Here is a 23,083-nt window from a genome sequence, read left to right as displayed (position 1 = left end):
GTTTGTGGTTAAAATCATGTTTGTTTTATTATTGTACGCCGTCTTGAAGAATTAAACTACACATTTTTTTTTACTAAAAAGACAGTAAAGAATTACCATTTGTATGCAACTTATGCGTTCTTCAATTGTCTCTAAATTCTCTCATATTGCTGTTAAATTGACATTCATACCACATTATCTATTATATGTTACTTTAAATATCAATAAAATCATTCTGAATTGATAAAAATAAAAGTTACGTGCTCTCTATTTTTAATTACAATATTTGTGAATCACAATAGAGCATATATCAATTGTTTGGTCTTAGCTGATATCTATTTAGTTCAAATGTAAAACTTGTAATTATGTCTTTAATAACAAAAATCTTTCCCCGAGAAGGGTCATTTTTTATGTTTTGGCATATTCCTTCTCTCCAGAAACCAGATGTAAACACTGCCGTCCCTTTGTTCATAGCTGGATTTGTTTTGAATTGCAAATACTCCCCAATAGTAGGAGTGAAAATATCCTGATAATTGTCAGATAACAGTTCAAGATGATATATCTCTAGTTTACGTTTTTGAAAATAATTCATCAGCCCACTATTCATAACAGATTTTCCTCCAGTCTAAAAAAACAAATCATAAAGCAATTTTAAACCATTTGTATTAATAAATACTTTACTTTTGTCGTATAAACCACATTGGCACTGATAATGAATAGATACATCAAAAGTAAAAGGATAAGAATTTTTTTTTATAAATTAACATTTGATATTTTTATTTACATATCTACATGTATGACTTACGGGAATAGCATTTTCTTTATCGTTGACATCATTTACAAAGCGTCTTCTGTAAAGTTCCTTGTAATACGGACTTGCACCTTCCATGGGATCGAGATTTTTTTGCATCTGAAAGAACATAAAGTAAAATATGTCGGAAAAAAATTTAATTTAAAAAGTACATCATTAATTTACATGAATTTTTTCATTTCGATTTGTTTTAATTCATTCAAAGGTGAAAACGTGTAAGACGGATCAACCTATTTTTTTTTTAAATTAGCGTATAACTTTTTTTCTTCAAAACACACATACACTATGCACACATGTGCAAAGTAGCAGAAATATTCTATCATACTAAAACATTACTTACGACTTCTAAATGTGCAATATCATTTGTTTCCGTAGTGAAGTATGTATCTACGGTTTCTGTAACTATATGATCATTTTCCAACTGCCTCCCTTTGTTTGTCTCCTGAACTTCTTGGTGTTCTTCATTAGGTTCCGACACAATATCCATGGCTTCTTCAATAAAAATAAGTTTAAACAAATTAAACTGTATAGTCGATGGTTGTGTAACGTCCAGTGGCAAATTTAACGCAACATATAAAATATTAACATGATAACACAGTAAATTTGAAATATGCATTATTTTTATATAGATAAGACCGTTGGGTTTCCCGTTTGAATGGTTTTATACTAGTAATTTAGGGGCCCTTTATAGCTTGTTGTTGAGTCAAGGCTTCGTGTTGAAGGCCGAACATTGACCTATAATGGTTTACTTTAAAAAAAATTGTTATTTGGATGGAGAGTTGTTTCCTTGGCACTCATACCACATCTTCCTATATCTATTTACATTTATTTTTCTCATAAAATTGTATTTTAAAAATAACTTTGTTTAACTAATATCAGGGCCTTAAAAAGTAAAACCTTTCAGATTACTATTGGAGTAAATAAAGACTTGTAATATTACCTTCAAACGTTACATATCTGTCATTTATGTTTCTCAACATCTCCAAATTTCCATTTTCATCTTCATTTATGTTACTTTCAGGTAATATTTCACCAATCTCTTCTTCTTCATTTTCTACATCTAAGTGTGCCTGTGCTAGGAACTTTCTTTCATCTTCAGTAAGGAGCACAAATGGAAGCTATAAAAAAAAGAAACGGTTTTATTGCCCATAATATTTTCACCAATGCTACAATAGATACGTTATATTTACATACAGTACATGTATCACTTTGGCATTTTATAATATTTTAGAATAATTTATGAATGAAATAGAATGAATTTATGTAAAACTTTAATTTAGTTTCACAAGATGTGTGTATGTGTGTGTGTTACTTTGTTTGTGTTGTGTTGTGTTGTGTTGTGTTGTGTTGTGTTGTGTTTTTTTTTTTGTTTTTTTTTTTATATATTTCAGCTGTTTAATTCCCCATATATTTTAAAATAAAGCATTAAGATAAGTTTATAGTTACCTGTTCATCATTAGGTGGTGCAAAGTTAGGTCTTTTAAAGTAAAGTTGATATGGTGTAGAAGGCTTTGTACTTTTGTGTACCCTGTTGTTGTAGTTGTAATAAAATTCTGGCAATTTTGAAGGCCAGTCTTCTTCTAACGACATTTCTTTTCTAAAATATTCAGTAAGTGTTCTGTTAAAGCGTTCTACGCGTCCTTGGCTTTATGGATGATAGGGACGTCCATGTATCTGCCTGCTCTTAAAAATTGAAACAACTTCAGCCAAGTTTACATTGGTAAATTCTTTTCCATTGTCACTCTGTAATATTCTTGGCGGACCATACAGATAAACATATTTTAAAGTTAGTTCTGCTACATCTTTTGCAAATTTTCCTTTTAATGGGCCTACAAATGCCAAGCGAGAAATGTAATCTTCTATGTTGCAAATGTAGTTGTAACCTCTGACTGGTGGCATTTTCATTAAGTCTATTTGCCAACGACTGTTAGCATAAGTTGCAGGAATTGGGCGCCTTAAAACTGTTGTTTTGGGAATTTCTACTGCATTGTAACAGCCCTGGCAGTTTACGTTTAATTTAAATAGTACCTTGATGCTTTCTCTAACGACAGGAAATACTGTACTTCTTAAACAGTCATAAATTGCCTCATATTTTCTATGGTCTTTCATGTGGTTTTTGTTAATTAGGTGAATTAATTGCTCTTTGCCTAACATTTTCTATGATTGCTATTTAAGTCTTGAGATTTTTTGTAGATACATTTAGATTCTTGATCATAAAAGTAAAGCGACAAAAACTTTTTTACCATTCTGTCAGAAAACGGCACTTTCAATTCGTCAACAATTTTTTTTGCTCTTCAATTTTGATGTTCGTCTTTGGCCTTTGCAATCTGTACAATGTACGGCATATCCGCCTAAAACGATTCTGGATTTGGATCCTTTGAAATACCTTTTTTGCGCTTATTTGATATAGTGTATCCTTCATTTGGAATAGTGTCCTGCTCCGCCATTATTCCTTTTTCGCAATGACGTCATATACTTGATGACGTTTTGTTATGTTTTACGTCGATGAAAGGACATAGATTGGAGCCAAAAATGGCCATATATTTGGGTAAATAAAGGACATAGATTTGAGACAATACAGGACATAGATTTGGAACATCTATGACGCAATATTAAAAAAGGACATAGATTTGGGGAAAGGACATAGATTTGAGGCCGGACATAGATTTGAGGCTTACATATATGTTAGACTAAGATCGGCGTCCAGTTTCTAATCAACGTCCGTTAATCAAATCGACGTCCAAATCTGATGTCACATTCTCAAATCGACGTCCAAATCTGATGTCACATTCTCAAATCGACGTTCAATATTTTGATACTCTAATCGACGTCCAATTTGATGTCATGTATTTCCAAAACGACGCCCGATTGATTGTGTTGTCATCTCAACTCGATGTCAAATATCAATAAATGATTAATTACTGGACTCACACTTATACATGTTCATATTTTGTAGGGGTCTTATGACAACTAAATTTTCAAGTATTTATACATACCTCCCTTAAAGATTTTTTTCAACCGAAATAGTATAACATGTATATTAATGTTTATCTTCGTAAAAAGTTAATCCAATCGATCTACATAATTGTAGTGTGTCATTCATATTTATATATTAAAAAATACATACATCATGCATATCAGTGTTAATCAATGAGAAAACAACTCAACAAAAAAATACCAACCAAACGACATCTAGAGAGCATTCTTCAGTCTGCAACAATAGACAATATATAGATATGGGTTTAAATTATTGTTGAAAGCCGTACGGTTGCCTATAATTTCTCACATTCACTTTATTTAAACTCTTGTGGATAGTTGTCCTGTTACATTGGAAATCATATCACATCTCCTTATTTCTATGTAGTTTAAATCTCCAAAATTTTAAAATTACACAACTTGTTGACATACTAGTAGGTAATGAATTAAAAAACAGATTTTTTTATTTGTCACACACAAAATGTTTAAAAGTGTCAACTGGTTTTTATAGTTCGTTCTTATGGTGAACTGTTACAACACAGTTCTAACTGGTTAGAAAGAGGGGTTGAATCATGCTAACATGTTTAAACCCGCAACATTATAAATGTATGTGCTCGCCACATTATGTATGTGCCTGTTCCAAGTCAGGAGAATGTAATTTAGTGGTTGTCGTTGTTGCATTTTTGTTTTTCGTGCATTAGTTTGTAAAAAGTTATTTTCTCGTCTGAATTGTTTTACATTTGTCACTTTGAGGCCTTTTATAGCTGACTATACGGTATGGGCGTTTCTCATTTTTAAAGGCTGTACGGTGGCCTATAGTTGTTTATTTCTATATAAATTGATCTCTTGTGAAAAGTTATCTCATAGGCAATGATACCAAATCTTTATTTAAGAAAAAAAGATTTCAGCTGATATCGGTTCAGTTGGATTTTGTATTCTGTGTCCAAAACGGACGTAGATTAGAGAAGCTAAATATTGAACGTCAATTAGAGAATTAAAAAAATGACGTCGTTCAGTGAAGCCAAAACTTGGACGTCGATTAGATAGGAATAACATTGGCCGTCGATTGGAGGATATCTTTTTGTGACGCAAGATTTGGACGGCGGTTTGAGGGACGGACGTCGTTTAGAGACAGGACGTGGATCTGAGTCTTACATATATACTCTGCATATAATTTATATGATATGACAAATAGCAATATATACAAATGAACGATACTTGTTTTAGCAACATATAAGTGTTAATACACCATTATCAAACTGACGAATGCATTTGTTTCAATCCTTGAAAAGTACTTTCGGTGGTTGATAAGAACTGCACTTGCGGTGTTCCCGCTACCGCTCTCTATTGTACACGACGTCACCGTTGTTGTGACGTTAGCTATTCATGGTTCCAATGCAAGTATCATTGCAAGTAGCCGTTTTTATTTCTAAGCCTTAATTTGTGTCCGATACAATCACTCTACGATATTGGTGCCGTGACAAGGATAATGTAGCAAAATATCTGTTGCAATGGTAACTGATACATGTCTTCTCAAATACTTCTCTTAATTCCTTGTTTCCTGTTTCCTTCTCATCTATTTGCTCAATTCCAAATGTTTCTAACTTCCAAAACTTCTCCAGGTCACATTCTTCTGTCTTTCTTGATGTCATTACATTCATCAGAGATGTTGGCTGGTCATTGTAACTTGGTGTACCGTGAAGTGGTCCTGACAGTAGATAACCTATTTTTGATTTCACGGCAGTAGGTCCCTCACCTCTAATGATATGGTTTGCGATAATTGACCAATAGTAGTCGGCTCCCACGAGTACCAAGACTTGGAAATTGTCGTTCGCGGTTACTGGATATGCGAGTTTAATCTCGGATAAGTACGATACTTTAGCAGCTTTGAGGATGTAGGTTTTGAGTTGTGCGGCGATTTCCGGTACGATCAATACTCTGATCGGCACTTTTCCTTCGTCTGTGAGCAAATAAATAGTTGCAGCTTTTAAGGGTCTTATTTTCGTACTTTCTGCGATGTCCCCGAACCCGGATAAATTTAAACTTTCTGTGCCAGTTATTGATAACTGCAATTTAGCGGCTAAGTCTTCTGTGATGAACGACCTATGTGCGCCCTCATAAAAAAAATGTTGGCATCTAAAGATTGTAGTCCTGAACTTACAGGATTTATTGCGGTTTTGAGCATGACATTCGTGGTTGCTTGTTAATGTAAAATTGTGTCCGTTTCCTTCGCGTTGTGTTGAATGGTACTTACGTTCACACTTTCTTCTTTATCTACTTGTGCATTATCCTTACATAACTCGTGTGATGACGCTTATGACATTTTTTGCATGTTTTATTTGACTTACAATCAACCAAGTTATGATGTCCTAACGTGTGATGAAATACTACCCGCCAGACGAGCGAAGACGGATGCAAAAAGGAAAAGATAAAAATGTGGACCAAATGAGACTATCGTATAATTTTATGGACTGTTAACTGTTCGTGCTTTATTACATAAATAATTTTATTTTATTCGTGCTCATTATCAAAGACAGTTAAAGATATTCAAAGTTTTATATTTTTCAGAGACAGTAATTCAAAGTGAAATTTTCATAATTTATTTTCATTTTATTGTAATTAAATTCATTTGGGGGTCCCCCATAATGTTAAGAGTTGCACTTGAGGTGTTTTCGCTACCGCTGCTATTCAGGGTTCCAATACAAGTATCATTGCAAGTAGACGTTCTTATTTCTAAGCCTTATTGTGTGTCCTATACAATTACTCTACGATAGAGGTACATAACAATACATGTAGATAATTCTGTGAAACCAATTGAACTTTTTAGTCACGTTCTAGTGTTAAGAAAATATGAAGCTTCTGAATGATCAAAATAAGTTTCTTTCAAACGAAAAAGGGTCAGGTTCAATTTTGTACTTATAATTAAGTACGCCAGACTCGCGTTTCGTCTACATAAGACCCATGTGTGACGCTCATGTCAAAATATTAATAAAGCCAAAGAAGTACAAAGTTGAAGGATAAGAAAATCCATCTGGTTTTTTTTTTTAATCAAAGTTTTGTAAACAGGAAATTTACAAAAATGACCACATTATTGATATTCATGTCAACACCGAAATGTTCACCAGCAGTGACATCGACCAAGTGGTGTAATAGTTATCAGGATTATAATTAAGTACGCCAGACGTGCGTTTCGTCTTCATCAGACTCATTAGTCACGCTCATATCAAAATATTTATAAAGCCAAAGAAGTACAAAGTTGAAGAGCATTGAGGATCCAAAATTCTAAAAAGTTGTGTCAAATACGGCTGAGGTAATCTTTGCCTGGGATAAGAAAATCCTTAGTTTTTCGAAAAATTCAAAGTTTTGTAAACATGAAATTTACAGAAATGACCACATTATTGATATTCATGTCAACACCGAAATGTTGACTACTGGGCTGGTCATACCCTCGGGGATGAAACGTCCACCAGCAGTTGCATCGACCCAGTGGTGTAAATAGTATATATAGCCAAAAATTTACACAGTTTGGAAAATTCCATATAATCTTTTTTTTTTATTGATTTACATCTTGAAAATGTCGTAAATATTACATAGTTGTCCTCAATTCATGTGTTGAACTACTGCTAATTAATATCATAAATCTAATTCTTAGAATGAAGGTTTTTTCTAAAAATCAAATTTTACATTCATCATTTTTAAAATAGATTAGAATACATTTATATGAAGAATGATTAAATGCTTTTTAAACCTGATTATATGAGATTTTGTGATATATACTGAGCCAAAAAAAATTGCAACAAATTATAATTTTATTTTATTACAAAAAAATATGATTTTAATAACAAAACGGAACTATGAAAAGTCAGAAGCAAAACGAATGTTTATCACTCCCATTCAATAAGCATTTTTTTATATGGAGTGCAGTAGGGTCCAAGTGTCTAAATTGGTATAGTTTTATGCAAAATCATTATAACGTACATGCTCCACGTGCATAGATGACGGATTTGCAGCGTTTAGCATTCCATATAATATCTTTTGAATTTGCCGTTTTGGAGTTTTATTTCATTCCCTTTTTAATGCATTTTCATTTATTTTTAAATTTGGGAAATGATGAATCAGCATAAATTCACAGTTAAGAGTATGCATAGTTTATTTACAGTCCTGGATTTTTACGGAAGCGTCGGTTCAGCAAATCCCATACATGTTCGATCTGATTGAGGTCTGGGTATCAACTTGGCCATTATTTTGCATTTCCAGTTTGTCTGTATCCTGTATTCTTCCTCCATATTTGTTTCCTGCACAGTTATTTTTGTGTCGCAACATGTCGTTAAGATATTTTACATATGATATCGAACAATGATTGTGTGTTTTGTTTCATCCTGTATGACTGAGCACTTTTTTTGGAATAGTTATCTTTCCGAACACTGTTTTTCCTGTTATTACTTCTCTTTATATAATAAGCTACCGTGAATGAAACCGACAATTTTTTTCTCCAAATTGCTCGTTACATCTTCAAGATATTATTCTCATTAGTTCGAAGCAATATGCAGTCTCAATATACGAGTTATTTCCCCTTCTGTATTTTATTTAGAGGAACATGTAGCTAGTAATCAACAAGTGATAGAGCCCTACACTACCAATAATTTACCCATACTTTTTTGGTACATTTCTACCCTCGTGCATATCAGTACTGTTAGGAAAGACTGAAAACTTATAATGTTATACTTTCAATGAAATCAGTACTGATTTTGTCAGTACTGTTTCAGTACTGATTTTGACAGTACTGTTTTAGTACTGATTTTGACAGTACTGTTTCAGTACTGATTTTGACAGTACTGTTTTAGTACTGATTTTGACAGTACTGTTTCAGTACTGATTTTGTCAGTACTGTTTTAGTACTGATTTTGACAGTACTGTTTCAGTACTGATTTTGACAGTACTGTTTTAGTACTGATTTTGACAGTACTGTTTCAGTACTGATTTTGTCAGTACTGTTTTAGTACTGATTTTGACAGTACTGTTTCAGTACTGATTTTGTCAGTACTGTTTCAGTACTGATGTTGACAGTACTATTTCGGTATTGTTATTTTCAGTACTGTTTCAGTAGATTTGGTGTTGTTAATCTTTTTAACTTGAATGTGTATTGTTTCAAAAAATATTTGGAACTGAAAACTTTTAAACTCGGTAAGTATAGTATGCTATATAATAATTTGTGGCATATTTTGTATCTTTTGTAGATATCTCTGATTAAGTGTTAATCATCAGAGAAGTTTTTACAATGTGCATCTCAGTACAATTGGTATCCAAATATATTAGGTTTGATAATTCTGTAACAATATTATTATTATCCTTTTTTAGCTGGTTACGTTTTTCTCTTTGACTATATCACCTTGCTGCGCAGATTTTTTTTAGCGACGTGAACATGACCAAGGAAAATTATCAAGCTTACTCTCGTCTATCGAAAAACTATTGAAGCGAAGGAGAAAACAACAGAAATGAAGCAAGATAAGCAGTTTATCGGATTTTACCCATTAGGAGCACCTGAATTCACTACCAGTTTTTAATGGAGTTCGTGTTGTCTTTTATGTATTTTTCAAAGTGTTGTTGTAAATGCCCTTTTGTTTTGTGATTCTTTGCTTACTTCTTGATTTTGGTTGTGACTGTCTTTCAGTGTTTATAAAAATAATACGCATTAGGAGCACCTGAATTCACTCCCGGTTTTTAATGGAGTTCGTGTTGTTTTTATATATGTATTTTTCAATGTGTTGTTGTAAATGCCCTTTCGTTTTGTAATTCTTTGCTTACTTCTTGATTTTGATTGTGACTGTCTTTCAGTGTTTATAAAAATAATACGCACTCGACATCAGGAAGATTCTCACTGTGGTTCGAGGCTGATATTATACAGTATCAATTGTATAATAGCGCATAATTTATATATATATCAAACAAGATTAGAATCTTCAATACTGTTCATTTTTTGGTATTTTGCTATTGCTTAAAATATGTTGTAATTAATGCAGTCATATGTTACTATGTTAGGCAATGCATTATAATCAACACAAAACAATGTCTCGATTACCTTATTTTTAATCATAACTGGAATTTCTTTTCATAACCATTTTTTAATATATAATAAAACATTCAATGTCATACCAACATGTGAAGTTTGTGGCAAAAATCTCTGTCATTTTCATGCCCCTTGGTTATTTTATGACCCTTTAAAGCTCATAAATAAAACAATCAAGAAACAATTAATTTTGCATGTATCATGTTTCATTGCTCTCCCCCTATGCCATCTTTTCTTTGGAATGCTTTGTTGAATGTCAGTTTCCTGGCTCTTTTCCTCAATTCAGTCCCGGATATGATGTGTCTTTTTACATGTACAGTGGTAATTCAAGAGGACACTTTAGTTCTAATATGAGCTCATTATAAGCATCCACCTTTAATGTTTTGGTAATTGTACGAAACTCAGGATTCAATGGTTCATGATTAAATGTTGGGGTTTTTTTTTCTGATGAGTGCCATATTGATACATCATTTTGTTTATAGGTCTTCAATTTTCACATCGAACATTCCCATGTCTGCTCCTGTCTCCATTGCTGTTAATCATTCTGAGGAAAGAAAATGTAATGAATTTATAAATAATAAAATTGAGAATGGATATGGGGAATGTGTCAAAGAGACAACAACCCGACCAAATAAAAAACAACAGCAGAAGGTCACCAACAGGTCTAGGCTACAATAAATTTTCTTATGTTAAAACTTTCCTCATTTCTGTGTTATGTAAAAATAAAAAGAATGCACAATTATGGAAGGGAATGGTATGACATCAAAATTTACTTATTACTTTATATACTACCATAAGTCCAGTAATCACTAATGGACTGGACTTCTGATACTACATGTATATATTATAATCAATCAAAGTTGAAATTTGTTTCTAAATAAAAAAAAAAAGAGGAAAATATGATAATTTAATTCATCATCATCAAAGTATTGGTGTTTGCCAGTGGCAAGTATTTCATACACGTGTAGCTTTAACCATCGGTCTATTTATGTGCTCTTTATAATAAGATCCGTGAAACAACGACGAAAGACATTTAAATATCATACTAACTACTTTATACAAAAGTACATTAATGTTTAATAGATTGAAGTGGAAATTTAATTTAATTGAAAATTTATCGTACATAGTCATATATGTAGCACCTAGCCAGAGATGTTATACATCTATCCATGGTAGCACACAGAAACGTGTCCGATTCCTCCAAAACGCGTCAATGATTTGATAAACATGTCAAATTGCAATGGCGAAACCACTTCTGCGGGACGCCGGTCGAGCAGTACCCTCATATACATACATTTTGTAAAAAGACATTTATAGGCATCACCGTATAATATTAAAACAATAGAATTTACTTTCTATTTATAAACGATGATTTAAACTTTACAAAACTTATTAAATGCAATGTTAATGGGTTTTTTTTCTAAATACGCATGACATATTTGCCACTGGACATTAAGTAATCAATAGTAAATTATGTGTTGTAAACTTAGCCTGCAGTTGTACTTGTTATGAATTACCTATGCTGAACAAACTAATGTTTATCAATGACATACAGTAAACGTGGTCAAGCACCGGGAAGATAATACAATATAAAATATACATGATGTATTAGTTTTCTAAATTGTGAAGTACCTCTGTCTGAACTTTATAATGATAATAATCATATTGATAAAGAAAATCATAAATTAAAGCGCTTCAAATAAAAATAACTTTTTATTGTGCAATTTTTTTTTAAACCAGACCTGTAGTCTGTGTCTGCAAGCAGAAGAAAGCGTGCACAGTGTAGCATGCCTTGGACATTTGTCTGTACGGATTACTAAACCTTTCCTCCAGATTTTTTTTTGGCACCTGCTTCGACTTTTTTTTCTAATCATTTACAATCCAACCGAACAATACGGGTTCTATCGTATCCCACACCATTAATATTGAATTGCGTTTTTACTTTACAGAGTATCATTGGGGGTATATGAGTTTTGAAATATTCTGGCGTTTTTAACCGGACACATTCTTAAATTATCGGACACGTTTTTTGAGATTGTAACAATACAAAAAGGTTATTGTCTTACGTCAGGAGTTTGGTATTCAGTAGTTGGTTTTCAAGTTTGAATGGTTTTAAACTAGTCACTTTTGGGGCCCTTTACACCTTGCTGTTCGGTGAGAGCCCATGCAGGCACGGTATTGAAGACCGTACTTTGACCTATAATGGTTTACTTCTACAAATTACGACTTATATGAACAGGAGACTTTTCTCATTGGCAGTTATACCACATCTTCTTATATATTAATACAACACTGAGCCACCAACCCATCGACCCCAATTACTCGTTTGTGAGGGCTGCCTAGAGTCAGAGGTGGATTTAGGGGGGGGGGGCAAAATTTGGTTGCTTATATAGGGGAATTATTGAAGCGTGACTGGAGCCGGTCCCCTCTTAGGTCAGTCAGTGGGCCCCCACTCATGTAAATTTCTGGATCCGCCACTGAGAGTGGTTACACCGGGCCAAAAATGCATCGGACTGAAACAACATACTGGTTGTGTGTACACTGACAATCAAATTAGAATAAAAAAAATGTATAAAATATTGTAAAAAATAATTTTTCATTTGAGTGCATTTACGTAACAATAACACAATGTAACCGTAGACATAAATATCATTGTTACACTCGTAAGTATTCTATGTAGTTCCTTAGTCAACCCTAGGTCTGCATTCCGGCGATATAGCCTAAACTTCATTGTAACAATAACTTTTTTACGACTGTTACATTTCAATGTAACCATAGCCAGTACCAAAATAAAATAGAAATTTAAATATTTCACAGACATCTTTATTTACAATATAAAAATAGGAAGACTTGAATGATTTTCAGTGGCGGATTCAGAGGGGGGCGGAGAGGGCGTACGCCCCCCCCCCCCCCCTTTTGCTCGGACTTTTTTTTTTTTTTTTTTTTTGTAAAATGATTAATCAGACTAGACTTCGTGAACTTTGCCATTTCCCGAGTATTTAATTTTTATACGACAATTCTCTACTTATAAAGACATTTTTCGCTGGCCGGTATTTACTGATTGTCAAAGTCATGTGATTTGCTATATATATGGTGGAGTTGACCAGTGCGTTGAAAAAACGGCACTCGGTCATTTTGAAATTCAAATTACAGTTATACACATTGCTTAGGCTGAGGTTGTCATGACAATCAGGAAACCTTCAAAGCGACACAGGATTGAGCAAGAACGTATATTGACTTCTATTTCACTATTCCACTAAACAGAAAGTAATGGTAAATACTCTATAGACTTTAACACTCTCATGAAAAAAAAGTTCCACAATATTATTTACCTACGAAAACATGTTTAACAAATTGAATAATGATCCCCAGTCAGTATAAGCTCTAGAAAGATTTCAAGTCTCAGGTACGAACCATTTGATTTGAGGAGGCAGTCTGAGATATTTGAGAGAAAAAAAAATGACTGATTCTTGACTTAAACAAAAATTTTGGCCGTATCTGGATTGAAAACAATAGTCTTGTCCACTTTTTTGCTATTAAAAACTAAAATTTCCAACAAAAATATTTAGCATAAAATGAACATGATGAATAAAAACGGGCGTATATTTTTGTGGCCGGGGTTTGCATGTCTGACTGGAATGTCTGTTTTGCCGGACTTATATATATTGAATACTTTTTTCAAGACCAGACTGCATGCAACCTGCCTACTGGGTGTGACTTTTATGTCTCCATTTGTTGACCGTCATTCATAACTTCGTTGTCATTTCAGACACTTTCGTAGTCTATGGTGGATTTGGAACCCCTCACTTCGGTTCCCTAAGTTATGTTGGGTGAAACATATCGATCAAACATTTTGATAAAAACTGCTTGTTTGTCTTTTTTAACTCGTGTTGGTCGTATTGTAAATTTCATCAAATTTCCATGTCTATTTTATACTGACAAGTCCTACATCAAATATATCAGTACATAGCTTTGGATCAATACTATCATTTTATGATAGACAATTAATAGGGATAATACAGCATAAAAAATGTCCAACCCTTACCCTACAGCAACTATAAAGTATGCATGCCCCAAGCCAGGAACCGTTTAAATAGTGCACTTAATAAAACACTTATTTTATGGGTTTTTTAGCCCAAAAAAGGTCCCAAAAAATTTCCGACTCGCTCCGCTCGGCAAAATTTAATAACTTCGCCCCCTTTCAAAAATCCGGGATCCGCCCCTGATTTTTACCACATCAAATGCACAATGAGCAAACCCATGTATCGCATTGCCCAGATCGCATAGTATGCAAAAAAATATTAAAAAAACCCAGAAGTAACAGAAATGTTGTTGTAAAATCATTTCAAACGAGATCACTTATATATAAAATATAAATATATGCAGCAACAACTGAACAGCAACAAACACAGCAGTCAATGTGGCGAGATGAAATAATTTTGTAGGCACCTAGGACTTATATATTAAAATGTTTCCCAAACTAAATGAAGCATTGTGCCCTATAAAAAAAAATCCTGTCAAAATAGGAAACACATTTTTAAAAGGGGGTTCCAAATCTGGAGATAGGGTTTCCAAATAGATTTCCCTTTTCAAATTTATGATGCATTTATCGTTAAAAAGGGGTCAAACCTTCGGACCCCTCCCCCTTCTTACGCCGAGGGGTGTACCGCACCTCCCTTTATCCAATCATATGTTTAGAAAGTCAGGCTGATCATTTCACAAATATCAATTTGACAAATATTAATACTATAATCTATTTAATAAGGTTTGGCGAAGAAGTAATAATATGTATATATCCAAAACAACCCGCGATTTTATACCTATTTTAACATTTACAGAAAGTTCTGTAACCAGAGGCGGATCCACCCATTGTTTTAAAAGAGGGTTCCAAACACAGGCACTTACAGTCCCTGTGGTTCCAAACACTCGGGATAAAAGGAAAAAGGGGGGTTCCAACTCAGTCGCCTAAAGATTTCATAATTATAGCGAAAAAATGGGGGAAATAAAATATTTTAAGTAGTATTATATAGAATAATGCATTGAACGTCCAAAATAATTTGGTGTTCCCACCCCCGGAACCCCAGGGGTCCGCCACTGTGTAACGCGCATTCTGCTTTTTTAACTAACGTAATATGTTTTGAATTAGCTTTGCTACACTTTTCTCAGTTTTAAAATATTCAATGTACTACTATACCTTGATCTACCTTCAATCCCATTGTGGTATTCAATCCAGAAGAAGTTTGAACTGTTGAACTGTTGAAATGTCAGTGCGAGTGCAAAAATAACGTTTGTAAACAATGAATGACGTCATGTGTAAATCCAATCACATAAACGTTTTACAATAGGCAATTGTATGTTCCATATTGACGCGCTTTTGTGATTACGATAATAACATCAACGGCAAAATTTGAGACAACAGCAGATCAGCCGGGAAGGATAGAATACAGAAATACAGTAGAGAAAATATCGGTTTACCAGCCACTTGCAGAAAGTCTTAAAGTTACAGAAAGAGACGATTGTAACGACAAGTCGGAGATGGCGGATCCTTTTCGAATCATCTACGGATTGCTATTGTTCATGTATGTTTTACAAATGTATGTGTTCTTCCATCACAAGTTTTATTCCGTGAGCATCCTGTCAGATCATATATTTTGCCGGAATCAACATTCTGTATACTGTGTCAACAGAATACAGAATGTTGATTTTGTATTCTGTTGACACAAAATTCTATATTCTGTTGACATTTATACAAAACAATGTCTTTCCCTTCAAGAATTTAGTTAAAATTTATGTGGTTCATAGGGGAACAGAACATTCGATTATATATATATATATTTGTTTATAAAAAAAGATGCCGTATTATTGCCAACGACACAACAACAACAGCAACAACATATATTTTATTTGCCAATCATGGCACCCAAAATGAGCGGAATAATCACAACTCTCCACAACAGATCAGATGACCAGAAATTAACAAATATACGTCACCATACGGCCATCAATAATGAGCAAAGCCATATCGCATAGTCAGCTAAAAATGGCACCAAAATGACAAATGTCAACGAATTCAAACAAGAAAACTAACGTTCTTATTCATGTACAAAAATGAAAGAACAATGAATATGTAACACACCAACAAACAACAACCACTGAATTACAGGCTCCTGACTTCGGACAGGAACATATATACAGAATGTGGTGAGGTTAAACATGCTAGGGTCTTCCCCCTAAACCTGGAACAGAGTTGTAATAGTACTACATAACAACAAACTATAAAATTCAGTTGAAAAAGGCTTATTTAACTTTAAATAACAGATGAATGCAAATAGAAATGCATCTCAGTAACAAAAAGATAATGGACGTTACCGTTACTCAACAAAAAAGTCACTAAATACAGATCTGAGAGTACTTGTAGTTACTGACAGCTAGTTCAAAGCCACTAACAACTAATAACAAAAATCATGCATCTAACTTCAAAGACTTAGTTCATAGTTTTTTATACTTCTGTTGATTATATTTAATCTTAGTTTTTTCCTTCTGATAAAAATAGATTAAATAACAGACGCAATGTTCAGCAAATTTGTTTTAAGATGGCAAATTTGTGTTACATTCGTTTAATTTATTATAATGCACACAAACTAAAGAGACAGAAAGACAAAGTTTGCCTCCAACGACAAGCAAGAATAAACCAAGAAACAGAAAACAGACAATTTTTCAATGTCCTATTTGGCTGGCTGTCATATTATTCCCATTGTTGTTATAAAGTAGACAGAAGCAATGAAGAATCGATAATAGTGTGGTGCTTGAATATGAAGAAAAGAGAATAACAGGCAAAATTAATAATAAAAAGTGAAAAATGATATAGAATATTACAGAATACAGAAATGAAGAAACCACTTCCAGACCAGACCCTTTTATAAGTTGCACATTTTTTTAATTTTTTTTTGCCTTTTAAATCTTTCTGTTCGGACACCATATTGGTCCGACACCCCAATAGCCTGACGCCCTATTAGTCCGACGACCAATTGGACCGACACATGAATACTAGTAATCCGACACATAATTATTGAGCGATACTTTGTATGAATAATATTTATATTTCAAGAGGATAATCCCCATAGTTTAAAATTATCCTACTGAGATTCCTCAAAATAATAACATAATAGAGTACATGTATTAAAAATTTGCTTAATGTCCAGTGGCAAATATTACATGCATGTTCAAAACAATTGTTAAATAAGTACAATAGGTAAGTCCTGTAAAAGATGTCATCTGGGGTGAAAGAAGGTCAATAAAACTTGGACTGCCACTGGACAATGAAAGCATATTGAAGGTGGACAGGAATTTGCCCTGCTGCATATTCAGACAAAAGGCCACCGACGGCCTCTCGAAGAGTTGTTGCAATAGTTATTAACCCGCAGAGATCATGGCACTCTCTTTCTATACATGCTATATGAGGCATCCGATTAAAGGTGACCAATCTTACATTTGTTGAAAATTAAACATCACGCACAATTTTACTACCAATGGTTTTACTGTTTTTACTGTATCACATGAACATTATCCGTTGTGATGACAGACTTGCACTTCTGGTGACATTTTCTTAGTGAGAATGTGTTCACATATGGAACATATCTTGTCCTTATGTCCCACGTAAGTGTCATCAATAACTCCTGAACCACTTTACAGAATTTTGTAAATCATCGATACAATCTTTATCTCATGGTGTATTTTTTCAAAGGATAATTTACAAAGTGTTACGTCCATAATTAATACCATAACATGCATGTTGGGAATAACAACTTTTTATAAATGCATGCAAAGTATTTGATGCAGTATGATCTATTGTTATAGGTATCTAAAAATGGATCCCACCAGAACACAAAGACTAAGTCTATGAGGAAAATAATGTTTTAGATCAACGACTAAAAATTGTCATGAACAGATAAAATATGAGATAGAGATAGAACTGGTATGAAAGGTGACAGTAGAACATTGAAATAATTTGAAAAGGTAGGTATATATATAGTTTTACACTCAATTATGATTTTTTTAAAGTAAGTATTTGCAGTTATTCCTATAATTTTATTTCAATATCATGAAATGTTGTAGTGTGTTCATATGACAACAAACCAACAACGAGCAAGTTCAAAAAAATAAAGAGTAGAAATACATTCTTCAACAATTGAAAGATATCATTAAAGTTAACAAAGAAGTCTACGGGAAGTACATATCCGTACACACAACCTCTCATTTAACTGTTTCACAGATTGCATTGATATTGTGCTCGAATAATCAGATTATATTAATACATATGTGTTTTGTTGCCGATCCAAAGATGTCAGAGTGTTACAGCAGGACATAGTTGAACTTAGGAACCTAAAGGAAATATAAACAAAGATCTCCTTCTCTGTAACCGAATAACAGATTTAAAAGATAGTAATTTATTATAATGAGAATTGCCACTGGTACTAATAATGAAAAATATCACAAAAAGATTACTTTTATTTGATTTTAGAACTACTGCATATGTATAAAATGATAAAAAGTTGTAGGATTGTCACTGAGACAACTATCCACCAAATTTGAGACGATGTGAATGTGAACAATAATATACAACTGTGCAGACTTCAACAATGAGAAAACCCATACCGTATTGTAAAAAGTGCAGCCCGTATTGAAAACATGGACATTTGCCATGAACCCAGACTTGGGACGCTAAAATTCTTCTCCAAATCGTATAAGATCAGGCCCTGAAGTCATACAAAATTTTCTCAGTGCCCGGAGAGAAAAAAATCGTGGTCGAAAATTGAAATCCAGCATTTTGATTGGTTGATTTGTTGATTTTGGAGTTTGAGTAAATAACTGACTCGAAAGTTTAATGACTTCAAGGCCAGTTTTCAAGTAGGTAAATCAAACATTGTTCCATTCTTTTCTTTCATTTTTCTCCCTGTATAATATAAACCTTGTATAATTAACGTTATACCACCTTTAGCAATGCATGTACACTGATTCACATTATGTCATGGTTGACCTATGTTTAATCTTATTATTGGACTTTAACAAAATGATAAATGTTATAATCCACTTTTTCCTTTCCAGAAACAAGTTGGCAAAGATATATATCACATGCATAGGAAGAGCAATGGAAAATAACATTGAAGCAGAATTATGAAACAGTTATTAAAAAAAACCCATTAAATTGAGAGAGAGAAAAACACATTTTTTTAAACTTTTTAATGCTGTTCATTCTTAAGATTACTGTTTATTGTATTTCGATGGAAGTTATTGCAGTTGAAAAGAAGATAGAACAAAAAATTGAGTTCTTCATCTTGTTTTATTCAGTCAATAAAAATTAATTTTGAAAAGCAAACAATATATGTTCAAAAATCAAAAAGGTTAATTATGTACCAAATGACCTCCGTCAGACATTATTCAGTCTGTTGCAAATCTTTCTTTAAATTTTTATGCTTATTTTACAAAATGTTCCTCTGTTTGTATGTCTGTAAGATTCAAATCAATCAGAGATTTCTGAGGAACTACAAACCAAGAGTTTCTGAAAGTCATCAGTCCTCATGTGAACATGCTATACTGAGTAATGTAGTTCTCACCCTTTCAACTCCTCGTTAACGGGATGCCTAAATATTGTAACACCAAATTTCATATATTATTTTCGTAAAATACGCTGTGCAGTTTTATAGGAAAGAGTACAAGAGTTATGCATACATGTATTTAAGTTACTATTCACAATACACTCATTACAAGTGAATGAAATTGCAGCATGATTAATGTATACAAAAAAAAAAGAAATCTGTCAATAAATGTATTTAACCATTAAAAATCTTACAATGAGCATAATTATGATTGGAAATTTATTTATGAGAAGTTAGACTAAAACAAGTGGTCGTATTCTGAATATTCGCTCAGCTCACAGTAAAAGGAGAAAAACATACACTGTTCAGTCTGAAGGTACCGGTTCATGTAGGGGGACATGTCTTATAGCAGATTCTCTCCTTGTGGTGAACTAGCATGTTAAAAAGGAGCTCAGTGCATTATTGGTCTAGTTCTGTACAAAATATGTTAATTACATTGTATTTATATCTGAGTATCATGTCCTCTTCCTGCACTTAACTTGCCACTGGATCACATAACATCAATCCATCCACCCATCTTCTCAAAAGTAATATATCGAGTTCCAATGTTCAATATGTTCTGATTTGACTCAAGCAAGATATAAATACATGTAATATGGTATTGTCAAATAGAAGTATTAATAAGTATTAAAAACATGAACCTTGTAGACCACACGAGATGAAATTCTGACAATAAATATGACATAAAGCCAGAATATTTAAAAAAAAAAAAGCTAAAGTAACTGTCGAAGAGCTGAATCTAAAGCTGAACCACTTCAGGACAACAAAAATCAGGGAAATAAAAAAAAACATAACGAAAACATTAACATGTCACGATATAGAAAATGAATGGAAATGGGGTAAGTGTCAAAGAGAACTATTAACCCACCCTAAATATACAAAACAACTAGGCATCACTATAAAGATACAGTCTGATTTAAAAAGTGTTATAATGAAACAGTACTGAAGAAATTAGTAACGAAACACTACTTACGAAATCAGTACTGAATCATTACTGACGAAATCAGTACTGTCAAAATCAGTACTAAAACAGTACTGTCAAAATCAGTACTGAAACAGTACTGTCAAAATCAGTACTAAAACAGTACTGTCAAAATCAGTACTAAAACAGTACTGACAAAATCAGTACTGAAACAGTACTGTCAAAATCAGTACTAAAACAGTACTGTCAAAATCAGTACTAAAACAGTACTGTCAAAATCAGTACTGAAACAGTACTGTCAAAATCAGTACTGAAACAGTACTGACAAAATCAGTACTGATTTCATTGAAAGTATAACATTATAAGTTTTCAGTCTTTCCTAACAGTACTGATATGCACGAGGGTAGAAATGTACCAAAAAAGTATGGGTAAATTATTGGTAGTGTAGGATCTTTTTATTTAAGGTCCTTGGTCCATTGAAAATATAATGTCAATTTTGGTAGTTTCTCTCCTTTTATATTCCAAATAAACTCATCATAGATACCAGGATTAAATTTGTTTTACGATGATATTACTCGTAACACATAAAGTAGGTGTCTTTTACATCAATGTAAATATAACGGAATTTGATGAGACTGTCATTAAAGTGAGAAGGTTAGCGCTATAGAATAAAATTGAGAATGGAAATGGGGAATGTGTCAAAGAGACAACAACCCGCCCAAATAAAAAACAACAGCAGAGGGTCACCAACAGGTCTTCAATGTAGCGAGAAATTCCCGCACCCGGAGGCGTCCTTCAGCTGGCCCCTAAACAAATATATACTAGTCCAGTGATAATGAACGCCATACTAATTTCCAAATTGTACACAAGAAACTAAAATTAAAATAATACAAGACTAACAAAGGCCAGAGGCTCCTGACTTGGGACAGGCGCAAAAATGCGTCGGGGTTAAACATGTTTGTGAGATCTCAACCCTCCCCCTATACCTCTAACCAATGTAGTAAAGTAAACGCATAACAATACGCACATTAAAATTCAGTTCAAGAGAAATCCGAGTCTGATGTCAGAAGATGTAACCAAAGAAAATAAACAAAATGACAATAATACATAAATAACAACAGACTACTAGCAGTTAACTGACATGCCAGCTCCAGACTTCAACTAAACTGACTGAAAGATTATGATTTCATCATATGAACATCAGGCACAATCCTTCCCGTTAGGGGTTTAGTATCATACCATCATAACATATATGAGAAGAACATAACCCGTGTCATGCCAACAACTGTTTTTTGAATAAATGTGTTTAGTTCCGATGCAAAGACCTTATCAGTGACTCAATATTAACGCCAAAATATGCAATCTTTAATGACTTGACAACAGTATCGTAATTATATCCCTTCTTAATAAGTCTATTCAAAGGTTTTGTAAGTTTCTGAGGTGAATACTGACACCTTTGTGCTTTATAAAGAATATTACCATAAAAAATTGGATGTGAAATACCTGAACGTATTAGAAGTCTGCATGTTGAGCTATATTTACGAATGATGTCTTTATACCGATGATAAAATTTAGTAAATTGACTAGTTTGTGATATCGAAAACCCTGGTGTAATAATTTTTCAGTAATACATAAATTTCTCTCGTTAAAATCTAAAACATTGTTACATACACGAGCGAATCGTACAAGTTGAGATATATAAACACCGTAAGATGGTGACAAGGGAACGTCACCATCTTAAAACGGATAATTAACGATAGGAAATGAAAAATCATCCCTTTTATCATAAATTTTAGTATTCAGCTTTCCATTATATTCACATTCTGATTTTTTGAATGCCCATTTAATTAGGTGTGTGAATTTTTTCTTAATGAGAATGTGAGGCAATGTGGTATACAGTGTAGAAAAATCAAAACTTTGAACAGATTCAAAATCACCAATATAAGCATGCAATTTATCAAGTACTTCCAACGAGTTCTTGACACTCCAAAAGTAATTTATTCCAATATTTTCGAAGGCCTTATTTGAACAATTTATTATCAGGTTTTTAATTGTACCAAGTGTGCTGGTAAGAAGAATAGACAATTTAGTAGTTGAACAATGGCTTGAAGACGAAATAAATCTATATTTGTAAGGGGTTTTGTGTAACTTCGGAAGCCAATACATAGTTGGGACTTTCATTGTATTTGGCTCTGCTTGTAAAGCGGTGCCTAAAAGTTTATGTTTGTTACAGATTTCGTTTTCTGAAAATGGAGTCAGTTGGAATGTTGGTGAATTGGTGATTTCCTTTTTCAGAACCTCAATGTAAAATTTACGTCAAACAATAATAATATTATTAGCAGCTTTATCTGCCGGGACAAAAACAAATTCCTTGGCTAGTTCTAAACCATGTTTAATCCACCATTTTCTACATTTGAAAATGCCTGTACCAAGTCAGAAATATGACAGTTCTTGTCCATTCGTTTTTGATTCGTTTTGTTATTTGATTTTGCCATGTGATTATGGACTTTTTGAATTGATTTTCCTCTAAGTTCAGTATTTTTGTGATTTTACCTTTAACTCAAATTGTTCCGTAACCATAAACCAGAAGTGAAATTTTGTATACCGGAAGTACCTATTCATCTCTTTTTTTTTGCAAAAATATATAAAAACTATATATTTTTGAAATCAGT

At 33.1% G+C, this 23,083-nt stretch overlaps 1 protein-coding gene and 2 long non-coding RNA genes across 3 annotated transcripts; 1 reads left to right on the top strand and 2 right to left on the bottom strand.

Moving 5' to 3' along the window:
- Positions 1-254: 254 nt before the first annotated feature.
- On the bottom strand, positions 255-2,553 carry LOC139527455 (uncharacterized). Its single transcript, XM_071322923.1, has 5 exons — positions 2,237-2,553; positions 1,731-1,908; positions 1,131-1,282; positions 785-889; positions 255-604 (listed from the first exon to the last, which is right to left on the bottom strand). Exons 1-5 carry the CDS (start codon positions 2,378-2,380, stop codon positions 290-292), a joined length of 894 nt encoding a protein of 297 aa, XP_071179024.1. The 5' UTR covers positions 2,381-2,553; the 3' UTR covers positions 255-289.
- Positions 2,554-9,837: 7,284 nt separating this feature from the next.
- LOC139527453 (uncharacterized) lies at positions 9,838-15,137 on the bottom strand. Its single transcript, XR_011665362.1, has 2 exons — positions 15,028-15,137; positions 9,838-10,377 (listed from the first exon to the last, which is right to left on the bottom strand). It is a non-coding gene; the product is annotated as an uncharacterized lncRNA (long non-coding RNA).
- Positions 15,138-15,263: 126 nt separating this feature from the next.
- On the top strand, positions 15,264-19,124 carry LOC139527454 (uncharacterized). The gene is made up of 3 exons (XR_011665363.1): positions 15,264-15,412; positions 17,691-17,849; positions 18,939-19,124. It is a non-coding gene; the product is annotated as an uncharacterized lncRNA (long non-coding RNA).
- The last annotated feature ends 3,959 nt before the right edge of the window (positions 19,125-23,083 follow it).

Source organism: Mytilus edulis, chromosome 6, assembly GCF_963676685.1.
Source record: "Mytilus edulis chromosome 6, xbMytEdul2.2, whole genome shotgun sequence".
Taxonomy (NCBI): domain Eukaryota; kingdom Metazoa; phylum Mollusca; class Bivalvia; order Mytilida; family Mytilidae; genus Mytilus; species Mytilus edulis.
Note: the sequence above shows the minus strand (reverse complement) of the source record. Positions and strands in the feature narration are given on the sequence as shown.

What these genes read in the sequence shown, in the direction of transcription:
- LOC139527455 (XM_071322923.1), bottom strand. Translation starts at nt 2,380, where the DNA reads ATGTCGTTAGAAGAAGACTGGCCTTCAAAATTGCCAGAATTTTATTAC. An exon ending in CACCACCTAATGATGAACAG is followed by an intron (nt 1,909 to 2,236) that starts GTAACTATAAAC and finishes TTTTTTTTATAG; the next exon opens with CTTCCATTTGTGCTCCTTAC. An exon ending in CAGATATGTAACGTTTGAAG is followed by an intron (nt 1,283 to 1,730) that starts GTAATATTACAA and finishes TTTTTATTGAAG; the next exon opens with AAGCCATGGATATTGTGTCG.